We start from the raw sequence: 23077 nt of genomic DNA, 5'->3' as shown, positions 1-23077 counted from the left end.
AGGAGAGCATGATGTCAGTGCTAACACTGGACCAGGAAATTGTCCCCACTGTCCCAAATGGGGAACATCTAAGAACTGTTTACCAAGGTCTCACATCCGTACTTCACGTGTTCAGCACAGGGGCTTTTATTTCAGAATGTAACCTGGGTATAAAATTCTGAGAAAGAGTAACAGGAAATGTACTTTGTTACATAATCAGGCCACAGAGACCACAGAGACAAATGCCCCCACTGGGGCTGTTCCAATGCTTATGGGGGCTATTATATTAATCCGAGTTCAGTCTGATACCACAGATCTTCTTACTCAATAGAAGAGATGCTGCTGTTTAGTTTATGATGAATAAAATACTTTTAGAAGTAGTAAAACTTGGAAGAGAAATTACATTTTGGCCAGCTAATCTACCCATTATGCGTATGGAGATTATATGGTGTGTGTGTGTGTGTGTGTGTGTGTGTGTGTGTGTGTGTATTATGCACACTGGTTTGATATTAGCATGTATGAGATGGTTTTTAGCAAGTTTTTTGTTATTAGATGATATTCCATAGTGTATCCAGTAGAGGGCAGTATAGGCCTAGGATACAACACTACATTAATTTGGAGATATTTCACGGTCAAATCTTTGTTATTAAAGAGATTAACAGATATAAACGGACCCAACACTGTCGTAAAGGTTACCCACTGCGCATGATTTATGAATCCAATTACTCTAACCATGCAAGCTGCACGTCATTTATTCCTTACGCACTTGACATATTGACATGTGTGGCTTCAGCTGCACATCCTGGCAATTCTTTCCGGCCGTGTGTCTTGGGGCGGTGATCAGGTCTCAGGATTTGATAACGAGGACAGATTGGTATCAGGTGAGGTGCTGCCTCACGCTCAAGTCATTTGCAAAAGAAGCTATAGAATAACGTCTCATTTTGTCTTGCAGGAGAGTCTCAGTGAGACATCTTGATGAGGCTACAGCTGTGAATATGGATGAGCGTGACGCCGTTTCCTCTCTCTCTCGCTCACTCTCTCTCTCCCCGATCATCGAGGAGGGGCTTGGTGCCGTGGAGGAGGCAGGCAGGGAGGCTAAGCTGACCCGCTTGCGATGTGTTAGCCTACATTCCATCCAAGTTGCATGCGTTGACGGGTGTCAGACGCCAGGTAGGAGATCGCCCTTTCTGCTCTTCCGCGCTCCTCTTTTCGCGGTGCGTGTGTGCGTGTGCGTGCGTGCGTGTGTGTGTGTGCGTGCGTGTGTGTGCGTGCGTGTGTGCGTGTGTGTGTGTGCGTGCGTGTGTGCGTGTGTGTGTGTGTGTGCGTGTGTGTGCGTGACGCGCTGTCGCCGTTGCTGAGTGTGCCAGTTCCTCCCCGACGGGTGGACTACATGGAAGCGCAACGCTCGGTGTAGGATGGGCAGGGACGCTTAAAGATATTCCAGATCATCACGCATCGGGAGATTTTTCAGCACCAATAGTGTGATGTGTGTCTTCTTTGGGGTTCCTAATTGGTTGCTTGTGCTTCATGCGTCTTGACGAGCTTGGCATCCGCTCCTCCGCCTGGTACTCTTTTGACATTGACAGATTAGAAGCACGATGCATGTTTGAAGCACCGTGTTTTTTGGGCAGGGGGGGGGTGTTGTTGCGTGTTCTGGCTCGAGTTTGGTGCTTGGAAGTCGACTAAACGTGCCAGTGACGCTGCTGAGCTCCAGCATCCTCGCTGCTGCGCACCAAATGTGCTGTACAGTAACTTGGACTTGACCTGAATGTTATCTGGATGGGCTCGGCATCAAAGCTACAGTCACACTGGGACGGTGGTGCAGGCGGGGATGTGACTGCTGTTTATGGCCAACCAAAAATGTGGGCCGAGCAAGACGGGAGGGGGCTGCTCAAGGTCTCCAGTCATAAAGATCTGAGGCTTTCAGGATGCCAGGAGATGAATGAGCAGGTCGTGTTGGCTGACATCGCTCAGAGGTCGTCAGAGCTCTAAACCCGCAGAGAGCCTGGACATCAGCATCAGCATGAGTCTAGCTGTGCACTCTCCTTCTGAGATTATTTATGAACTGCTGCAAACAATTATTACATGAAAGGGCAGGTGAATACACAGGTCTTGTGTTTCCCATTAGCTTATAACCGGGTGACTTGTTCCACTAAATCTCCATCCAGAAGCTCTAAATTTGATTTAGCCCCTCCAGCAGTGGTTTTTGTGAGAGGTATCGAAAGGGTCAGTTCAAAGAAGACATCCGAGTTGTTTCCAAATGAGGAGGAACATTTTTTTTCTTTCTTTTTAAACTCAGATGACGTGAAGGAGCATTAAAATTCCAGCAGCATTAGCACAATGACCACGCTGAGCCAGGGCAATGAAGCGTCACTGAGGATGCTGCTGATCGGCTGCACTGGTGCTAAAAACGTGCACCGGGAACTGGTTTAGTGGCTCATCAGCAGCACTGATCAGGTGTCTGTGGGGTGGTGTAGCAGGTCCGCACAAACGCTTGACAATTTACAATAGGTGAAGCGCACTTTCCCGTACATGGGTATAATTAGATCAGAGCAACACCAGTGTCACAAGTTTAGCATGCATCTGCCAGTTTAGCGTGTTTAGCATGCATCTGAGAACAACCCACCGCTCATTCAAAACACTAGATGCTATTTACAGGAAGGGTGACCAGAAAAATGAGAGTTTCTGAGATTAGAAAAATGTTGTATTCCTGCAGTTCTGCTGTTTAGGCAGGCAACTGCTCATCGATGATGTTGCGTCTCTGGAACAGACCTGCAGATTGTTTATTGCTCATCAAGGTCACATGGATGCTGCAGCCAATCAGGCATCAGACACACACCCTGGGCTGTTTGCATCCATCTTCAGGCCGTTCACCCACCGTTCACAACACAGGGCCGTTGAAGTGTCCTGAAGATCAGGTGGATGTCTTGGCCACTCAGATTGGGGAGGGGGTGTAAACTCCAAACAGAGACGCCAAAAGCTTGGGATGAAATCCCTCAGCGTGATGTGTAATTTATCACAACAAAGGCGATGTTTGCTGCTATCACGTAACGCGCGAGAGCACAGTCCTCAACCTGCTCTGTAAATAACAACAAGGTCACAGATTCCTGAGCAAACATCTTCATCCACACACTCTGGAGACCGAGCGATTGTTAAAGCCGCTGCTTTTCCCTGCCGTTCATTAGAAAAGCATTCTCCTCGCAGCTGTTGCAGTTGCTCCGTCATCAAGAACACATTCCTGGTTGGAATTCCCCAGAAAGCATTGGGCTGCGGACGGGAAATCCAGGCAGGTTTTTGAGCGTCATTGGAGGCCGTGATACTTGAACCTTTTTTGAGGCCTGGGTGTGGGAGGTGGAAACTATAACACACCCCATGCTGTCACCGTGACCCAGCCTTTGTGCATCTCTTCATATTTCCCCTCACCATGGTGATCACATCTGCCTCCAGATGTGTGATCACAGACTGCAGAAAGGCACGTCGAGGCTTCGATTAGCTTAGCAGACGCGTTTGCATCGCAGACGAAGCTTGGCTGTGGATGCTGACGGAGCCCTTTAACATCCATGCGTTCCAAATTGGCCGAGCGTGCTGCTGATGCGTAAGCAGATTCAAGAAGTAGGTCGGAGGATTGTGGCGCGGGGTGCTTCAGGTCAGAGGTGGTGCCGCAGTCCGTGGCACACATCTCATCAGTGGGCCGAATGAGATGAGGAGCAGATGACAAGTCCGACTCCAGCGAGCGAGGTATAAAATAATAGACGTGAGCGGTTTGCAGAGTAATTACACGGCTGCTGTCTCGGCCGGCTGCTTTCTTGCGTCCTCAAGTCAGTAAATATAGGTGCCTTTTGTGTACTTTGTGCACCACATGGGGAATTTTCTTAAGTGATTTTGGAGACGAGTGATAACTTCTGCTTGGGTTCTAAATAGCTCCCTGTGAGTTTGCTCTCAGAAGTCTTATTTAGGGTGATGGATCCACCGGAGGGATCGTGTGATACATACGCTGAAGATCATGAGACATCTATTTGCGGCCATCTCTGACAAATGCAGATCTGTCTGGTTTTAGGTCGTCCTAACAAATGAAAGCTATATTTTGTAACTGTCAGCAATGACTGTGCAGCGCGGCCTCCATCTCGAGTTTTCCATCTCGCTCTTGGAACATTTGTTAGGAAGAATTTTGGGAACTGTCGATGGATATAAGGTTGCGTTGACAGGCAGCAGCACAAACATGCTGTCACTGCCCGTTCGATTCTGTCAGATAGATTTTATAGGTTGAAAACCTCTGCGTGCCGTGCTGTTGCGTGCGTTCCACACGTTTAATAGTGTGCACGCCGAAGCTCTCATGATTCCCTCACTGTGCTCGGAGTGATTTTGACTGGCAGGGGGTCTCTGAGGGACGCCACGGGAGCCAGAGGTCAATGACGGTGGGGTGGAGATACCAGTGATTGAGCCTCTCACCATTGATCTGCATCAGTGATACGTCACAGTTGAGTGGTCACCTGCTGCAGCAGGGCTCTGATGTTCATCAGCGGAGGAAGCAACGGACGGTTTTTCCTTCTTTTTGACATATCGCGCAATGCACGAAGTGATGATTTGAACTCCATATCTGCTGGGAAATAGCTGGACGCTGACAGCCAGTACAACTGGCACCAGCCGTTAAAAGGGGGGGAAGCTGTCCCAGTACAGGTACTTTGTGGACAGCAGCTGTCAGGCTGGTTTTACTGACTGTCAGCGAAGGACTGTCTGAAGAGCAAAGCTGAAAATATTGTGGATCTGGTTCTCTCCAGAGTTCTAGGGTGCTGACTGAGTGACATCTCTCTGTCTCTCTCTCTCTCTCTCTCTCTCTCTGTGTCTCTCTCTCTCTCTCTCTCCATCTGACTGTCCGTTTGCCTGCGTGTTTGTTTTAGTGTCAGGACCTTCAGTCTCAAAGATCAACTGAGGTCTGCACTGACACGTTTTTGTCAGAATGATTTCTTATTGGCCTGACAGAAGTGCATTTAGCAAACTGGACGCTGCACAGCTCCAGTGATTGTGTTTCTCTGGCCTTGTGCTCAGCTCATCAGCAGTGCGCTGACCTTCTGTCAAAGGCAGTGGGACTCTGGTTTTCCTGTCTGGGAGGCTGTTTGGGGGGTACATTTGCAGCTTTAGATTTTGAGATGGATTGATGGAAAAGGTGACTCTCGTCATGCTGTTAGCATCTTATCTGCAGTGAAATCGCATCGATTGATAAATGCCATATTTATCCCCGTTATAAACCTTAACATTGGATTCCATGCTAATCCCTGCAACAGTTAATGACCTCAGGGATAAGGTGACCTGATGGTAAAAAGCTGTTAGCAAAGGAGGAAATTTTAAGTCAAATCAGGCATCGATTATACAAAACTCCCAATGCTTTGCGGTGTAACCTTGATCGTCGGCGAACCGAATGAGAGCTGTATGTAAACAGTGCTTTAAAAACATGCTTTGTCTGGCAAATCCTGATCGTCAAGTTAACTCAGGATTGTGTTCAATTTCCTGCGAAAAGCGCCAACAGCCAGCGTCAAACGTGCATCATGGAGCTTCCCTCCAACTCAAGATTTCAGATTACTTTAGCATCCTGCTGAGAGGTGGGGATTGAACTGCTCCGTACCAATTAATCTCTAAGTAAGCACCATTATTTGCCTTTTACAAGGGAGGAACCGGCGAAGCAAAATATCATCTGTGAATTATCTGCCCCCTTGTTTCTGGTCCATTGTGCTCTGTAATTTCAGCCCTGTGGCTCTGCTGTTGTGATGACGCTGTAACCTGCCTGTGCATGCGCCTTCAGCAGATGAGCCATGTTATTTATAGACACTTTATTGAATATCACCATTGCTTTGATTCAGGAGTCATCAGAGCATGAAGCGTTTTCTAGTCCTTTTTCGAGGAGATATTATTTTACAGCCGCTCTGTTTGTGTGGTGCGTTGACGCAGCTTTCGCCACTCGGGAGAAGATGCTTTATGTTGAGTGAATACGTATCTTTAGCCCGCTCAAAGCTGTGTGCTGTTGAGTCTTTATTGTAGGTTCCTCCAACAGACCAAAGCATCAAAGCAAAGCCCGCTGGTTACTCACCACTGGACTGAAAAGACCTCGCCACCATTGGAATTTTGCCATTGTCATTCCTGCACAATCAGCAGGACTCACTTTAGACGGACGGTCTTCTGTTGCATGTAATTATTTTTAAATCGGTATTTTTTTTAAAAAAGGACCTGACCCGGTCCTTTTTCTATTATTAGCCGTGATGAAGTCGCAGCGGCGATGCTGAGTATAAATTTAAAATCAAGCCGTGTTAATTTTTTCGCCGCCCTCGCCATCTGTTGGGTCCACTGTGTGACAGCTGTTTGCGTTTCCCTCCATTGGGTCTTTGGTTTCATCAGTCTGGACACTGAGGGGAGGGGTGAGTGCCCACCCGCAGTGGCCATGCAAATCCATCCACACTTGAGAGGACACCCCCTGAAGACAGCGTCACAGCAATAGATCATATAACAGGAGCCAGGTGTGTGCTCCTGCATCGGGTTAGGGGTCTTCTCAGCGCTATCGATCGCGCCATCCCATCCCATCCCGTGACATGTGCCATCCAACGTGGCAGCTATGTTGAGCCTGGATATCTGATATAGTTGCGATTTGAAGTTTATATCTGCAAAATCTGATTCTAGTGCCTTTTAAACTACTGGGATGGTGTGAAACGCTCGGCTTTAGAGGCTCCTTGCTCAGAAAGGAGGACACGGAGGAGGCTGCCCTCATAAAGGCCGGTCTGTGCACGGCTTCAGATGGGAGAAGGCATCTGCCGAACATGGCACGAGCTCAGAGGCATCACTTAGGACGTGGCTGGCTCGTCATGTAAGGCGATGAGCCCTGCTCCCTGCTAACCCCCCAGCCTTTCAGCTGAACAGCTCTGGATAAGTAAGGATTGCTCAGGGAAACTGTTCGGAGTTGATAGCACCGAGTTTATGGGCTTGTTTATCCTGGCAGTCTTTTACTGAGTGGGACTTTAATTTAAACCAACAGCACTAATGATGTGTTGCCGCTATCTAGTGCGCATACGCACGACGTAAGCATCCTGGATGCCTCCACGAGATGGATTTGTCTGCCTCTCTTTGGTGCAGAACTGTGGGACTAATTGAATTACACATCCCCCTCCTGAGCTGGAGGCCCCATGGGAGAACACGGCTAATCATTTGGAATCTCTGAGGTTTTTTTTCTTTTCCTTTTTGGTAGGGGGGCTGTAGGGACCAACTGTTTAGCCTCTGTCATCTTATCTTCCAAAGGCTTTTAGAAGGCATTGGTTCAGGTTCTTGAACTCTTGGCCTATAGGAGCTCTGTGCAGCTGCTGCCCAGATGTGCCCCCACATAGTTGCATTAATGAAACAAGTGTTCAATTTAGGAATTGGATAATTACTTTTACCCCAGGGCCTAATATTTAAATTTGATGAAGAGAATGATACAGAATGTGACCCCCACCCCCCCCCCCCCCCCCCCATACAGACCATTGACCTGATTACACAGATGCACTCAGGTCATTCTGATTATCTCTTTTTTTTAAAAGTGTTAATTACATCTTCACTGAAACAGAGGAAACCTGTGAGATCAAACTGTTTCGCTGCTGAGAACATGATAAAAACTAAACTCACCGCTTTTAAATGTTAAAAGGATTTAAAAGCAAATCTCACAAAGATGAAACAGTCCAAACAACACTAAACCTTTTGGCTCTGAACTAGTAGAGTAAAAAGGTATGCAAAACGGCCCATTGCCATATCAGATGTATATTAATATTTAATTTCTTGAACTCCATCCTTTTCCTTTTAGTAAAGTCAATAGATGCTTTGAAACTTGAGTAATGGCGTTATATTCCAGTGATGAAAATCAATTATAAGCCTGGGAAACGGGATTCCAGCAGCGTTTCATGTCACATTCCTCCTAATGATAAATGGCTGCAGCCCAGAAGGGACGCGGTTTTCTGCAAAGCCTGCCGTTTCTGTTGTCGTAGCTGAAGCTTTGGTGAAAGTGCCGCCGCGCCAGTCCTCCCAATCATCTGCCTTTATGAATACCTCGACTCTTGGTGCTTTCTTTGTCGATTGCCTTTTCGTAAATCAGATTTACTGCTACATCTGTAGTGGCCATGCTAATGAAGTAACACCCAGCGCAGAGACACAGCATTGATTTCATTTCCCGCCTTTCCGGCTGCTCCCTCGGTAGCTAGATGGAGATTACACGACTATTTGGTATAAAAGGAGAGTTTAAAGAATCTGTTTCTCTACTGGAGTGTCTCAGCTGTGTGCTCAGCCTCACAATTAGTTGCAGAAGTTTAAGAGGCAACGGCGAAGATGGCGCTCAGCAGCATGGGCTCCTTCGCTTTGGCTGCGGCTCTCCGGAGCGTGACTTTTTGTCTTGTTAACCCGGGGCGGAGGGTGAAGGTTGGCGGGTTCTTCTCACTCCCACGCATCTTTGCCGGTGAAGCAGATGATGCTACCAATGTCAGAAGTCAGAGAGCGGCAACAATGAAATGGATGGGTTGTCCAGTTATTACAGAATGGATGGAACAATCCAAGGCCCGTCTGCCCGCCTTCACGCTGTCATTTTAATGTATATATATTAAAAGAAAGAGGTTGTTTTGTTTTTTTGGGGGGTGGGGGGGGGGGGTGGAGTAATTGTACTGAGAGTTCATTAAACAGGTGTTGACATTACAAAAACATGGTGTCTTCACATCCATCTGTCGTGCACAAATGAAGCCAGATATCCCAGATGAGAGCTGCCATCTGACTGGGCCGGTGCTTCGGTGAGGCACACACACCCAATTACAAGCCCAGCTCAACTTGAAGGCAGTATGGAGCACACAAGCCCCCCAACTGTCAAACTCATGACTGGAGGATGCTCGCACAACACAAACTTTTCTGTGAAAACTGAATTTAATCCGTTCTATGAGCTCGGGGACGTTGCTCCATCAAAAGTCTTTGAGTCAGTGGCAATGCCGCTAACATGAGTTAAACCGGGGCTGGATTCTTTTCAGGACCACTTTAAATGTTTTTCTTAAAATTAACACAAAAATAAGTAGTACACTGAATGAGATCAGCTTCCAAAAGAAAGTAAAATCATGGGTCAGTGTACCGCAGCCAGGACCCTATTGGACCCTGCCCTGGTGAGGGCTAATGTGAGCGCCTTTGCAATGAGGTCAAGTATATATTGTGACATGGCTATTATGGATGGCTACATATGTGGGCCAGGGGTGCAATGGGTAACACATTCGACTCCGGACCAGAATATTCTAGGTTTGAGTCCCAGCTGGCTATTGGACTTTTAGCTCAGTTTGTCAGTAATGTGACCTGTAGGGCGCATGAGCCGGTGTCCATTTTGGGCCCGGTTAAATGCACAGGAAGGGCTTCCAGTGTCAAACAAAAGGGAAATCAATATCCATATCACCTCTGGGATTCACAAGCCAGAGAGAGAAGAGAGAAAACGAGAGTCTCTCTTTGAATGTTCTGACAGGAAAAGCTGGAGAGTGGCTTCATGTGATACAAAAGTGGTGGTTCTGTGTGTTGAGGAGTCCACGAGTAAAGGAACAAGGCTGGAAGTTTAGGAGAAGGGTTCAAGCTGTGTTTATCAGGGTGGTGATAGGAAGAGAAATGGAGTGACATTCATCACGATGAGGAGTTCATTTGGAATGTTCTAGAGTGTTAAAAGCCAAGAGAGGAATTGTGGAAGTGTATGAGGATGTCTGGAGTATCAGAGGAGTTTGATAGAGTGGTAAAGGACACATGAGGCTTGTAGGACAGAGGTGTGTTTTATGGTTTAGAGATGGTGACACTGAGGAACATACAGGAAGCAGAGCTTGAGATGAGTAACGAGGAGGGATGAGATCAGGAATACGGAGGGACTGTGCATGCTCGATGTTCTAGAGCTAAAGCCAGGGGGGGTTGGGTCTGTCCATGGCAGCCTACACCTCTGCCTCAGTGTGCATGACTTCATGTTTGCGCCTAAAGCCAGCAGAAAGAATGTAACCGGCCCAAACGCTCATGTTTCTGCCACATTGTCGGGTTTAATTCATGCAAATGTTTCAGGTGTTGTGGGATCTGGATCGTCTTTCACCACTACGGTTTTATTTTTGCCGTACAGACACGTCCCCCGCTGCTTACTTTGGGACTTGGATTAAGTACACTTGTGTAATTCTAAACTTTAAGTAAATCTAATGTGTCTAAATGTGTGTTGCTGCCCTCCTCATATATCCGCCCAGTGTCCTTAAAGGCAGTTAGCGTTGCAATTATTTGCTTTTTCATTTCAGATCAGTCCAGTTCAAGATTGCCATGTTCTGACTGACTAATCTAATTGGGGTATTTGTCTTGGTTAGTTGGGAAGTGGAATGGTTTTTAAGTTGTTTGTGAAGGAAAAATAAAATGAATAATCAAAAGAGTTGCAGTTGTTAGCAGCCTGAATGCCACTTAACTAATTAGTAATCAGCATTGATGACATTTGTGCCACGGTGGCAGAATTCTTTGAAGCAATTAGTAAATCTCAGAAAGCACGACTTGCTGAGCCGTGCGGATGTTGGGCCAAATAACTATCAGCAAGGAGAAATTTGCAGATCTTAAAATCAGACGGTGAATGTCACATGAAAATAATTGATTCACGTTTGTGTGTCCGTGCATGTGCGTGTGTGAACCCTTGAGACAGATGTTTCTTTGTGTTCTAGAAAAGGAAAAACATCCGTTCTCATATTGTCTACTTATGTGTTCCCTGTCTAGTCCTCAAGTTCTTATTCAGTCACAAATGACGATGAAAGCCAGCAACAATACATATATCTTCTCTCACCAAATATAGTTTAGCATCTGTTAATAAAATTGTGTGACTCATCTGAGTGATTTTTACACTTGTGGGGAACAGAAAAGGCAAAGAGCGAGCCGGAAGAAAATGTTCCATCCCAAATATAGGAAATAATTAGATATCATGTCCCATCCCTAAATATATGTGTATATAAAAATACGCTGCTGTCACTTTTGAGATACTTATGTTGGCAATGCTAACCTGTTAAACGGTGTGATATTTCTGGTCTAACTATTAGCATGTCAGGGCTAATTAGCAGAAGAGGAATTCATTTTTTTCCTAATGTGGATATGGACAAATTAAATTTGCCTAAAAATATAAACAGTCATGACAATAGTGTTAATTATTTAGAAAATGCTCTTAAAGCAATCATTGCCTCTCTGTTAGCCTGTTAGCATGGCTAAAATTATACTTTGTCAGGCATTCTTTTCAAATGTCAGCTGTCAAGTTCTACAATACTGTATTTTCTCGGCCCACACCATTTTTACAAGAGCGTGCACGAAACCTGTCAGACCAATTGTTTTGAATCTGGGGTTTTTTAGGCAGAAATGATAAAAGTAGTTTTCTTTCATTGAAATTCTTTTGGCTGAAAACGACAAGCTGCTGCGTCTAACAGATGATAAAAGCAACACGTTGACAGCTGCAGCTGTACGATGAATTGTTTTATTTCATTATTATTCTTCCTGCTGTCTAAAATGAAAAGAGAACTCTTTGGTATTGATGCATCATTACATCTCGGTGATTCACTCAACTAGTGATTGCTCTGATTCTTTCTCCAGAATTGATCCGCACTCTCTCAATAAATAAGACTTTGGATAATTAAGACTTTGGATAATAAGGACCTTATACTGTAGAATTCCAGCATTTCTTTCCATTTGCTTCATCTCTTTCATCATTTCTTTCCACAAAAAAAGTAATTTTAACTCTTTAATAAAGACGATGGCTGTATTTTCCTCCTAAAGCCTGGCATTATGGGATGGATTATTTGGTGTCTGCTGGTACCACATTCAAACCGAACCTCCTCAGGATCCGCAGGGCTGCAAATCCTCAGAAATTGCATTTTTCCTTTAGACTGAGGTGACCAGAGTTTTGAGGTCATTGCCTCCCTGCCATTTGCACACAGTTTTTGTCTTGTTAGTTGTTATTTCCCCTCTTTTTGTCTTCGGGGAGCCAGGATGGAAGCAGATCCCCAAGTGGAACAGGAGGATTTCAGCTCTCCGGCAGCTCTTCATGCTTGCTGCCGTTTCCATGGTATCCTGCTTGGCCTCAGCATCCTCATCACCTTCTTACTTATTTACTTATTTTTTTAGTTTATTTGCGATCGTTTGTTGTTTGTTTTTATTTGCTGTTTAACTGGTCGCTAACATAATTGCGACACCACGGGTATAAATAGTGTTTTGAATTGAATAGAATTATCATATTCATAACAGAACAGCCTCTGCTGTGTGAGGCTGGTCTGTTTTTGATTCCTTAAGAATGAACTGATAACGATTTTTGTGATGGACAGGAGAAGGTAGGATGGCGGAAGACTAATATAGCGGCCGGACATCGACATGATATCCTAACAATTTGAGGGCAGGACTGTTTTTGGCAGGATAACAGACGTACTCGTGCTGGGATTGCAGTGAGGAAAATAACCCCCTTTTTGTCCATATCCAGGTGTTTGACACAATGATTGAGTCTTGTCTTCCAGGGACGACATCTTGGCACCTTTTCTTACAATTACAAACAACTCCTTCAGTAAGTCAATGTTTCCCCACTCGAAGATTTCCAATACGCTGTATCTTCGGCTGATATATTTTCCTCTGAACAACCTCAGAGAGTGCCTCACCTTTAAACAAACACTGTTTTTTCAACGTCTTGCATCACCGTAATAATTTCCATGCTCAATGAGGCGTCCGTGTTTGTTGGGCCCAAGCCTGGTGATGAGTAAGTGTACGTCCACATCGGATGCTGCACATCCAACGGTCCCTAAGTTCATTACAGTAATCAGGTTAAAACGAGGGGAAGTTGGCACGGGTGGGCCTGGGCCATGTTTCCTCCAGACATCCCTGCTGAAACAGGGAATGTCAGGGTGCAGATGCCGTCCCAGGAAGCGTCCCAAAGGCGCCTGCACCTACAGTAATGATGGCCTCACGCTGCTGCTGTTTGTATGAAGCCCACGCAGGAACATTCAGCTGCGTTCCTGCCTCCACAATGACCAGGCCTGTAATTGGAGAGCCTTTCTGATGCACAGCCATTCAAGTGCTTGCAGCGTTTCTGCACGGACAATTCAGAAAGGATAAAGCACAAAAGAAAAGAAGAGTCCTCGGTGAAAAGCAATGTTCTATGGTATTGATTCTATTTACATATATTGCATATGTGTGTGTGTATGAGACACATCTATTATTATTTGGTTTACTTGGCTGTATTCAGATAAATAAACATCGGGAAAGTCAGTAGGATCCCTGCTGCGCCAGCCTTTTAGGCCATGTTTGTATTGTCCACAGAGTTCCTGAACACGTAGGCTGAGCCCCCAACCTGACCACGAGACGTTACCGTGCACATTTAGATGATTCAGGCCCCTCTTGGTTTACGCAGTGACAGTCGGTGCTTTTACAGACGGATCTCTGTGCCCGGGAGAAGTGTTTTAAAGAAATAACGAAAGGCTGACACATATCAGTCAACGGTTTCTTTTTCCAAGATCTGTGGCCTGGAAAATAAAATCATTTTTTCTACTTCGGAGCTTATAGAAACACCTGACTTGGGAATCCCCCCCACCCCCCCCAAAAAAAAGGGTTTCTATGGTAACCAACATGCGGAACATGCCTGGAGGCGTCCTTTACACGCTCTGCATCATGTGGTTCTGAGTCCAGCTGTAATACATTTTGGGGGGGTGCTGGGGGGGCTCCCCTGTGTATAAGACAGAGAGACAATGTGAGAGTTCTGAGTTTAAAGTGAGCAGAAAAGAAAGAACATCAAGACATCAGCATGGATCTCATCAGCTGACCCTGTTACATAATATTCTCCCTGTATGCATGCTGAGCGTGTGTGTGTGTCTGTCTGTGTGTGTGTGTGTGTGTGTGTGTGTGTGTGTGTGTGTGTGTGTGGGTGGGTGGGAGGGAGGTTAGCTGACCAGATGTTTATGAGGTAAATTTAATTGAGGGATGTTTGCTGCTCTCTGGGAAATTTTTGTTAATGACCATATAATCTTTTATCTTGGGGGACGAAGTGATGATTCCTCACATGGATTTTCTCGTGTAGCACAAATGGCCAAGAGTTGATTTGATATTTCTCCACGTCTGTCTTTAGCCATAGAAAAAGGCAGAAGACCTTTATCTTTCAAATTCCTGAGAAAACAGGGTTTTTTTTCTCTTGAATCGTTTCTGGCGTGATTATTGTGGGGTAGATTGAAAAAAGAGAATAAAGTGTCCACCCTCTCTGGGCTGTTGAAACATTTGATTCCTCTTTGCTTCTCCTCCACACTGATAGACAAACAGAATTCATCGCACTTGATACCGGGGTGGAATGTACTCCCGAGTTAACAGAATATTGTTTTTTTTTCTTCTTTTTTCCACCTATATTTTTCACTCTAGATGTTGGCCAATCATTCATCATAGTGGGAGGGGAGGCCCCCTAAAAAGCTGTTTGTTTAGTTGAGCGGAGGGGGAAAAAAGGTTCCAGCTGAAGTCTACAATCTGTGCTTGGCTGCCTTGACGCAAGGATGTACGTCTTTTTGACTGCACGGTGGGGATCGGCACGCCAGCAGACGATATCTCATCCTACGACGGCCATGTTCCTCTGCAGAACCTTCAGCGGAGCCTCCGATTTTTCCGAGAGGGGGGGTTTTATTCGAATGCACGCCACTGGAGCCATCACAGTCAACTCCCTTTGTCTTTTCCCATGGAACATTTAATGCAGGCCGCGTCCTCACATGCACAGAAAGGTCAACCCACCCCCCTCCCGTGCCCCCTTCTGTGACCTTGTCCGCCCAGCGTTTTAAAGCTGACTGAAGTGAAATCCTCAAACCGCTGCGGAGGGGAGGGAGCCGCTCCATCGAGGTGACCCCTGCGACTGAAGTGCTCCGGGCCGAGCAGGAGTGGCCGCTGCCGCTGTCCAGCCTTATATGTCCAGGAAAAGGTGGGCACAGCAGCGGCAGCAGCAGCCATGGCAACCGTGGGCAGAGTCACTGATCTGGAAACAATGGGCCGACAACACGGCCTCTCCCTGAACCTCCTCTCATGCAACATGGGTTTGCTCAGCGTCAGCAGGGGACTTTATTGTTATCAGAACTTTGATACCATTACAGATGATTGCTTTAAGGGCCTTCTGTAGCGCTCCAGCCCGCTGAGCTCAATATCAAGTCATACAGTAAAGGACAAAGGTGTAGTACTGCTTGTGCTAGTTGATAAATGTTGAGCTTGTTTAAAGGACCAGAACTGAACCCCCCCAATGCATGACATGTCCTTCTTTCTCCCATGTCAGAGGATATAAAATGCTGATACAGTTCCTCCGTGTACGACTCTGCGGAGAGGCTCCAGTGCACGTTCCATTCCGCTGCCCCTGATACTGTAATCAACATGCAAGTGTCGGAAGGCTCCCGGTCACCAAAGTATGAGACAGAGGCAGAGCGCAGCAGCACAGACCAGAGAGGCCGTCTTACTTTGAAATGAACTATTATAGCCATTAAAACGTGATGTTATAGTACACTGTTGGACAATCTAATAGACGTCCTCCCTCCCTATGCGGGGAGATTTTTGTTGACTCGACATAAAACCCACCACACTGTAGGGTATCAGTTTTATGAGTCTTTGCTGTATAAATATGTTTCCTAACTGGAGATTTGGGCTAATATTGCATTATTTTGTATTGCACCTTACGCTAAATCCACATTAAGATTTAAGGCTAGCTCACCCCACTGAGGCTGTAGCTCAGGTGGTATCTCAGCTGCTGCTCCAGTGGTATGTCATTGGTTTGATCCCCGGGCCCTGCAGTGCACTGTGTGTCCTTGAGCAAGATAGTGTCCCCCAAAATAGCTCACGAAGCTGCATCTTCAGTGTTTGAATGGGTGTGATTGGATTTCCCTGTGTGTGACGGCAGACCTACAATACAAACCATTTAAATCTCTGCAGCAGCTTTACAGAAAGTGAGATCGGAAATGCCTGTTTTTATTTTATTTTGCTGTTGAAATGTAGTTTGTCTTTCATATTAGCACATTAGCCGTTATGAAAACAACAAAAAGGGGAATGTGGTTTTAAAAGGAGATGACTGTTGCTGTGAAAACGGCTAAATACCTCGCACTGTTACTAACAGCGCCCGCTATAACAATAATTGAAGCTTGCGCACTCATTTTGTTGCAAAGTAACTTAATGTTTGCAAGAACAAGCTGCGTCCGTGCATGAAATTAATGTTTGCGTGTCGCAGACAGATGATCAGTCGCCGCCGAGATGCTGGGAGCTCTGACGCATTTTCAACGGCGACCTTTGTAATTGTGATGGAATGATTTTAATAGCTGCGGCTGCCTCGTGCCTCCATATTCTCCCACTAATTACTGTCACATCTGCTGAGCTTTCCTCGCACCCCCTAATCTCTCCTTGCCTGTCTGTTTACATTTGATAAAGTCATATTTCCGCTACGTCGTCTCATTTCTGCTTTGCTGGCACATGCAGCTTCTGTCATCCCGGGTGATGCAGTGAACCTTCCATTTCTGTCACAATTGGATTTTGCAATCAGCTGAAATATTGCCTATTTTAGCATGAAAATGAAACCGCAGCAGATAATCACTATATTGATTAAAGAAAAAGCCTCTGAATCAGTTGTGGGACTGGTGACACCCCCTAATAAAATAAATAATAAAATGACAGGCCTCCTTTGGCAGTGAAGCAGGACCAGCATTGATTGTTGCTTTCTTTTCCTCAAGATTTACTTCCATCCTCAATTCCACACCTTTAAATTTATGGCTCCATCACATCTCCTGTGATTTATGACGTCTGCGTTAAGATGCTAATAATCACAAGCGGACTGAGCTCCAGGGACACTGACAAATAGGGTGAAAAAAGAACCAACTAAGAGCACAAACTCCAAGTCACCCCAGGCAGTCTAAGCCCCTGTAAAGTAAAGATAACATTTATAAAATATTGCTTCAAGGCAAACGCTAGTCTGATAAATATGGACAAAATCAATTTGAAAAAGGAGTGATATGATCTGGTCTTTCCCCAGAATAAGCCTTGTTATTTAATACACAGGACTATCTCATTTGAGGAAAATAATCCTACTCTTACAGTTCCTTTATTCATACCATTACATCACCTTAACTGGATTCAGCCAGAGTCGGACCAGTACACCAAAGGCTGCACCCCTCAACCATTTCAAGTCAGGCACATACTGTCCGTGTTCGGTAATGACGAGGAAAACATGAGCTTTTGTCGTCCTGGCCTGATCTGATTACAGCCTGCTGTGTAGAGCAACATCTGCCTGTTGTTGGCTGCAGCTGGTAGGTGGATCCCTCCACTTCCGGAAGCCCTTCCTGCATTTATTGGAAATAAATGGGAGTGGGTGTTGGGGGATAGGGTGGTGCGGCTAACTGGGTTATTCAACAGCAACTGTAACTGCACTGAAGATTAGCAGCTAAACTCTTCAAATAAAAAGAAAAAAAATTTGAAATACATTAGGTGTGATCTAAAGCCCATTTCTGGAACACAGAGTAGAATTTCTACTGTAAGAGGAGCTACTCTCTCCCTGCCAGAAATGACGGCAATATTCATCATTTCTCTCAGTATCTACCCCCTCAAATTGCACTACAGCGAGCACGCTGCCCTGAAGTGAAGCCTGTAGTTCAAAGAGTGTGTCATGGCAGCAGAATCCATTTTTAAAAGACAAGTCAGTGTGAGCGATTCTAAATTTAGAGAGTGGGTGTTTATCTAGAGACTACCACTTCTTCATCTAACACTCTATTAAGTAAAACAGCACAATGCTGGCCACTTCAACGCGGCAGCCCACTCGTAGTAATCACTGGCAGCCAAAAATAGACGGGGTCAGATCTGCCTCGTAATAACGTCCGGTGATTGCTGTTCTCCTCTGGAACAAGGGTTCATTAATTTATGAACTGTATGGAGGAAGTGATAAGGGTGGAGGTGAAACCTCTGGTTTATTAATGATTTCAATTGTGCTGGGGCGAGCCGTGGAGTCAGTGTTCCTTTCAAGGAAACAGGCACAAGGACGTCTAGATTCCCCCACCCACCCCCGAAAAATGACAGAAATAGCAAATGTCGAAGAGGCTGTTGTTAATTTTAATGCTGCATAGAAAGAATCTCTCCTCGCCTGTCATTTTTTTACATTATCCACCTTCTGAAAGGTAACCCGGCTCCATCCATCATTTCTTTAACAGCTTACAAATGTGATATGTTTTGCGTCACTGTGCCGTAATCATTTTTCCTTTGTGTTATTAATGCAGTGACGGCAATCTGACACAATAACACCTCCCAGAGTGCAATTTAGATTACATCCCAGGACGATTAAGAGGCTGCATAGTAATTAGCTTTAGGTTAGATACAATTTTTTCTATCTCATAAAGACACAAATGTGATGGTTCAGCTTCCTAAATGAGATGCTCATTCAGATTCAGAAACTCCTTCACATCTGGCAGAGCTGACACGCCTGACCTTGACAAATTGTGATGCCAAGCAGAATTTTAGTTCCTGGAATACACGCAGATGATGAAAACAACACCTCTTGTTTTGCCTCAGCAAAGACACGCCATCCGTCTTTGCACGTTCCAGGAAAATGTAACGGTCTCTTGAGATTGCAAAGGGTCCTGCAGGGGGGAAAAAACCCCATCTTTATCCTGGCGCCGACAAAAAAAACGGCTGATTCGTGCGCCGGATGCGAGGAGGGGAGAAAAGGAGGTGTTGTGCACAGCGGTTTAGCCAATTAGCATTTTCTCAATGCACACATGCTTTAATCCTGCTGTTCTTGCTGGTCCTGAGAACTGCTGAGGTCAGGATTACTCCTGGGCCTGCATTCAGTGCCACTGACTCAAAGCATGCTCAGATTAAACAATAATAAGTGTCCACGAGACTGGAGATAATACTATAATAACTGTCTTTGGAGTGTTTCTTCTGACTGCTTTTATAACTTAGTAAAGGATGCAGCCGTGCTGTCTCCTGCTGCTTGTGTCAAGCATGTTTTAAGACAGAAATGTCAATGAGCACAGGCACAGAGTATCTTTTTTTATAGTGAAAATTACTGCTACAATTGTACTACAGCAGTTTAGAAGATTTATCAAGGTTTCACTGAATCACTGAAAATGTTGCAAAGTCACAATGATTTTTAATGTCAAAGCATTATACAGCAGCTAATGTTCATTATTCTCCAACATGGCCTAACTTGTTCAGTTGAGAGTTATTTGGTATTTCTGTGCCAGGAAGCAAAGGAGGTTTACTTGTTTTGCCTTGCTCAGAAACTCCATTTGACTCAGTGAACATGCACGTCGTTATCAGGTCTCATGCATTGTCGGAAACATTTACAGCTTCATAACGACTGCTTCATTTTTAGATATGCTGCACACAGCTCATATCTCGGTGTCAAACAATGGGAAGAACACGTGCACTAGGGTGTCAGCTGGAAATAAAACGCAACGTTAGCTCAGATGGCTCATTTTCTTCTGTTTTTCTGTCAGACGGCCTAAACAGCCTGTCCTTGGAGGTGTTTGTCTGGAACTTGACCAGTCCTTCTTTCGTAATTGAAGAAGTTGTTGCTCGGCAGTCACACAGCTGCTGGTGCTGGTGGTCTGTGATCAGAGCCCCGTCCTCTCCAGATGGTACCAGCCGTCTGTGGCCCCTGTTCTATTGTCCACGTCAAGATTCCGAGACGATCTCCGGCAACTTCCACGTCCCAATATACACAACAGCGAGCTAAACGAGTTAAGGTTTTTACAGCATGGGTCGTTTTGAAATTGCATTTTTTTGGGTTGTTACCTGGAAAAGAATACACATGGTAAATAACAGAAGCGTAGCTTCTTCAGTTCTGCTGCTTTGGATCCATTTAGATCTAAAGACAGCTGCTTAGATTCATGGTTCTTGTGATATTTGTGCCATTGCTCAACTGTAAGATCACTGAATATCATCAGAGTTTCCTTATGCTCCTACACACCGAAGAAACTGTTTGTTTTCGCAATGAGACTAACACTCTGAAGGCAAATCTTTCTGCTTGATCCTGCATTTCCAGGCTGTCATGTTGCTGAGTCCGTGGAGGAAATGCCGCCTGTGTCAAAGAGAGTCCCTTCGAGGACAAAAACACGGCGGGGCTTCTGCGGCTCACGCTGCGCCATTACGCCTTCTTCTTTGTCCGCACTTACCAGTTTGTCTCGGGGAAAAAAGTAGGTGAGGAGAGGAGCTTTTCGCACAAGGCACAAGTCATTCACGACTTGGTGGCTGAAGAACATTGATTTGCCTGCTCTGGCTCAGACAGAGGACTGTTGATGAGCTGTGACCCCGGAGCACAGAGCAAGCCTTTGTCTCCGAGTGTGAGCGAGATCAGAATCTTGTCAGTGTGACGATTTGAACTTTTGCCTTCATACGCAGCCCAGAGATATGACCGTCTATACCTATGATACATACTATAATATAGCTTTACGGCTGATCGTAACAAAACAATCATGTCATTAGTCTTGAGGCATTTCCAGGGATAGATTGAACAAAAAAATAGTAGGCCATTGAGAGCTATGTAAGTAAATGTGCACAAAACCTATATATATTTAAATGAACATTTTATGCAGGTAATTGCATTTTCTATCTGAGAGGTCAGAGGGGTCGACCACATCTCAGAAATGAACAAAATCCCTTATTTAAAAGCCAGTCCATTTCAGCCCCTCTGATTCTCTCTTCTGTGCACTGGATTGATCAATAGAATCAATGGGATCTTCTGCTGTCTGCACTTAGATAAATTCTTTGTTTCTTTCCTCCCACCTCCACTCCAGCTCCCCCCTTTGCCATTCAGACCGTCTCAGTCAATGTCATTGGTGCTGTCACTGGGGACTCGGCTGTTTATTTAAAACCTCATTCCAGTAACTTTGCAATTCATATTTTTATGAAAAACCTTAATAGCCACTAATAAGTGGAAAAGTGCTAAATATCAGAGCAGATAATCAGGCTCATTACAGATTCTATTATCCTAATTACAGATGGCTCCTTTTAGCCAGTTCATCCATCTCTCTGTTGTAGCCAAGGTCAAGGCAGAGGAGAAATGAACTGCAGTATCGCTGCCTTTCCTTTTTTGTGCCCGGGAGACTCTAAGAATACCTCGATTGATCCACCCTAATTGTAGAATGTGACAATAAAGACCTCTGATTAGTGCCACAGTGAAGTCTGCTTCTCCAGACTTTTGTGTTTGGAGGAACGTTTCCCATGTTTTGCTTTGGGCTCCGTTTATTCATGACAATTAGGGAGATTTGTACCTTTTCTGCCAAAGGTTGCACGTGCTTGCTTTCCTTCACCTACTGTAATTCAACACTCGCTGTGATGAGGCAGAGACACTCGCGCGCCTATCCTCGTGGAACCTGAAGGGGGGGTGGGGGTTAGCTGCTGTAGAAAACACATTCATGGCTAAAAGTTCCCCGAGGATGTAATTGTGAGGATTGGTTCTGTGCATTTTGCTGTCTTATTAGGTCTCTCATTATTCCACCTTTCTTTCAGGGCCATATTGTTTTATAAAAGGATATCTTCTGCCTTCTCAGCCATGGAGAGGTGTGACAGTAATATCAGACCCAAATCTGTTGCCTTCAGGGTCTGTAGGAGTCAGTTGTACCGGGTCTGGAAGGGTTGTTTTGCCTCTGGGGAGAACACTAATCACCCATGGGACAGTTGGCCTTGGAAATTTAGTAGTTTAAGGGTGGTTTGGGGTTATCTGGCCTTTTGGGTTCTCCGTCACCATTAAGATTGGTGTTGCAATGTTTTGGTTTCCCACCCTTACTGTCACATTTTGTCTCAGGAAAACTCACACATACACACATGCGCACACACCCACCCAAACACACGCGCGCACACACACACGAACACACAAACATACGCACGCACAGACACCCACAAACATGCAAATTTAAGATTATTACATATTCCGCCTGGATCATAAGTTGCTGCTTAATAATAGAGTCTAATTTTGCTTTAATCACTATCATCTGCTGTTGTTGTTTATCTTTAAACATAAAATTAATCTCTTTTGAATTTACACAAAGCCTTCCCTTCTTTTCTCCCCTCTCCAGTGATGCTGCTACTTTTCTATTTTCCAGGTTTATAGGGCGGAGAGGCCATTACACGACCCACCAAGATGGTGGCTTTGTCACTAAAGATCTGCGTGCGCCAGTGCAACGTGGTGAAGACGATGCAGTTTGAGCCGTCCACCCCGGTGTACGACGCCTGCAGGATCATCAGGGAGAGAGTCCCGGAAGCACAGACAGGACAAGGTTTGGGAACAGCCGAGTACCATTCTCCTCACGGGATGTCCACTCCGACTTCACCTGCATGTCGTGTTTCACTTCCAGCGTCTGATTATGGACTCTTCCTGTCTGACGATGATCCCAGGAAAGGGATCTGGCTCGAATCCGGACGAACTCTGGATTACTACATGCTGAGAAATGGAGTAAGTGTAGAGGTTCATAGTTCCTGTGCGATCCCTGTGCTGCCCAGTCTGACGTTGAGTTTTTACGTCGCCTCTCCCCTTTTTTCTCAGGATGTTTTGGAATATAAGAAGAAGCAGCGGCCGCAGAAGATCAAAATGCTGGACGGTGCAATAAAAACCATCATGGTGGACGACTCCAAGACGGTCGGGGAGCTGCTCGTCACCATATGCAGCAGAATCGGTATTGGACTGTATGAAATAATTTCAGAAACAGGAGAAGTGTTTTTTTGTTCCGATCAGGTATTTGATCATGCACAGAAGCGATCACTGCTCTGGAATATTCATGCGCGCCTGATCACATGTTAATTATTGTTACCAGCACCTTGGGCCTAATTTATCAAGTTCAAACAAGCTTGTTTGTAATGAGCGTTGAAGTGTAGTTTCTAAGGACATGAACGTGCCATCCTCGCCTGTCACAAAGACGTTCCCTTAGCCGTGCATTTCATTTATAATGGGCTCCATTGGGTGAAGAGGACAGGGATGTGTCCCCGGCAGATAGCTTTATTGGAAAATGTTTGTTTTGGGGCAAGTCTTTCTGCTTGGCGTCTTCTGCTCCTTGGTTTCCACTTTAGTTTTCTGGCTCTGTGCCACCTTCCTTTCACTCCTGTTTGAAAGCAGAAA

The 23077-nt window shown here is 45.4% G+C and overlaps 1 protein-coding gene and 1 long non-coding RNA gene across 6 annotated transcripts in view; one reads left to right on the top strand and one right to left on the bottom strand.

Annotated features, from left to right (window-relative positions):
• The first annotated feature begins 1000 nt into the window (after window positions 1-1000).
• Window positions 1001-23077, top strand: part of tln2b (talin 2b) — a 58669-nt gene continuing 36592 nt past the window's right edge. For 4 of the 5 annotated variants that reach the window (XM_029841567.1, XM_029841566.1, XM_029841565.1 and 1 more), the window contains exons 1-3: window positions 22106-22241; window positions 22320-22417; window positions 22508-22637. In XM_029841567.1, the coding sequence (XP_029697427.1) occupies window positions 22106-22241; window positions 22320-22417; window positions 22508-22637 (364 nt within the window). Of the gene's footprint in view, window positions 1150-22067; window positions 22242-22319; window positions 22418-22507; window positions 22638-23077 lie in introns of those variants that run through there. The other variant, XM_029841562.1, reaches the window with a different exon arrangement.
• Window positions 19095-20355, bottom strand: LOC115250999 (uncharacterized). Its single transcript, XR_003889546.1, has 2 exons — window positions 20139-20355; window positions 19095-19758 (listed from the first exon to the last, which is right to left on the bottom strand). It is a non-coding gene; the product is annotated as an uncharacterized lncRNA (long non-coding RNA).

The sequence above is a fragment of the Takifugu rubripes genome, chromosome 9 (genome assembly GCF_901000725.2).
Source record: "Takifugu rubripes chromosome 9, fTakRub1.2, whole genome shotgun sequence".
In the NCBI taxonomy this organism is placed as follows: Eukaryota; Metazoa; Chordata; class Actinopteri; order Tetraodontiformes; family Tetraodontidae; genus Takifugu; species Takifugu rubripes.
Note: the sequence above shows the minus strand (reverse complement) of the source record. Positions and strands in the feature narration are given on the sequence as shown.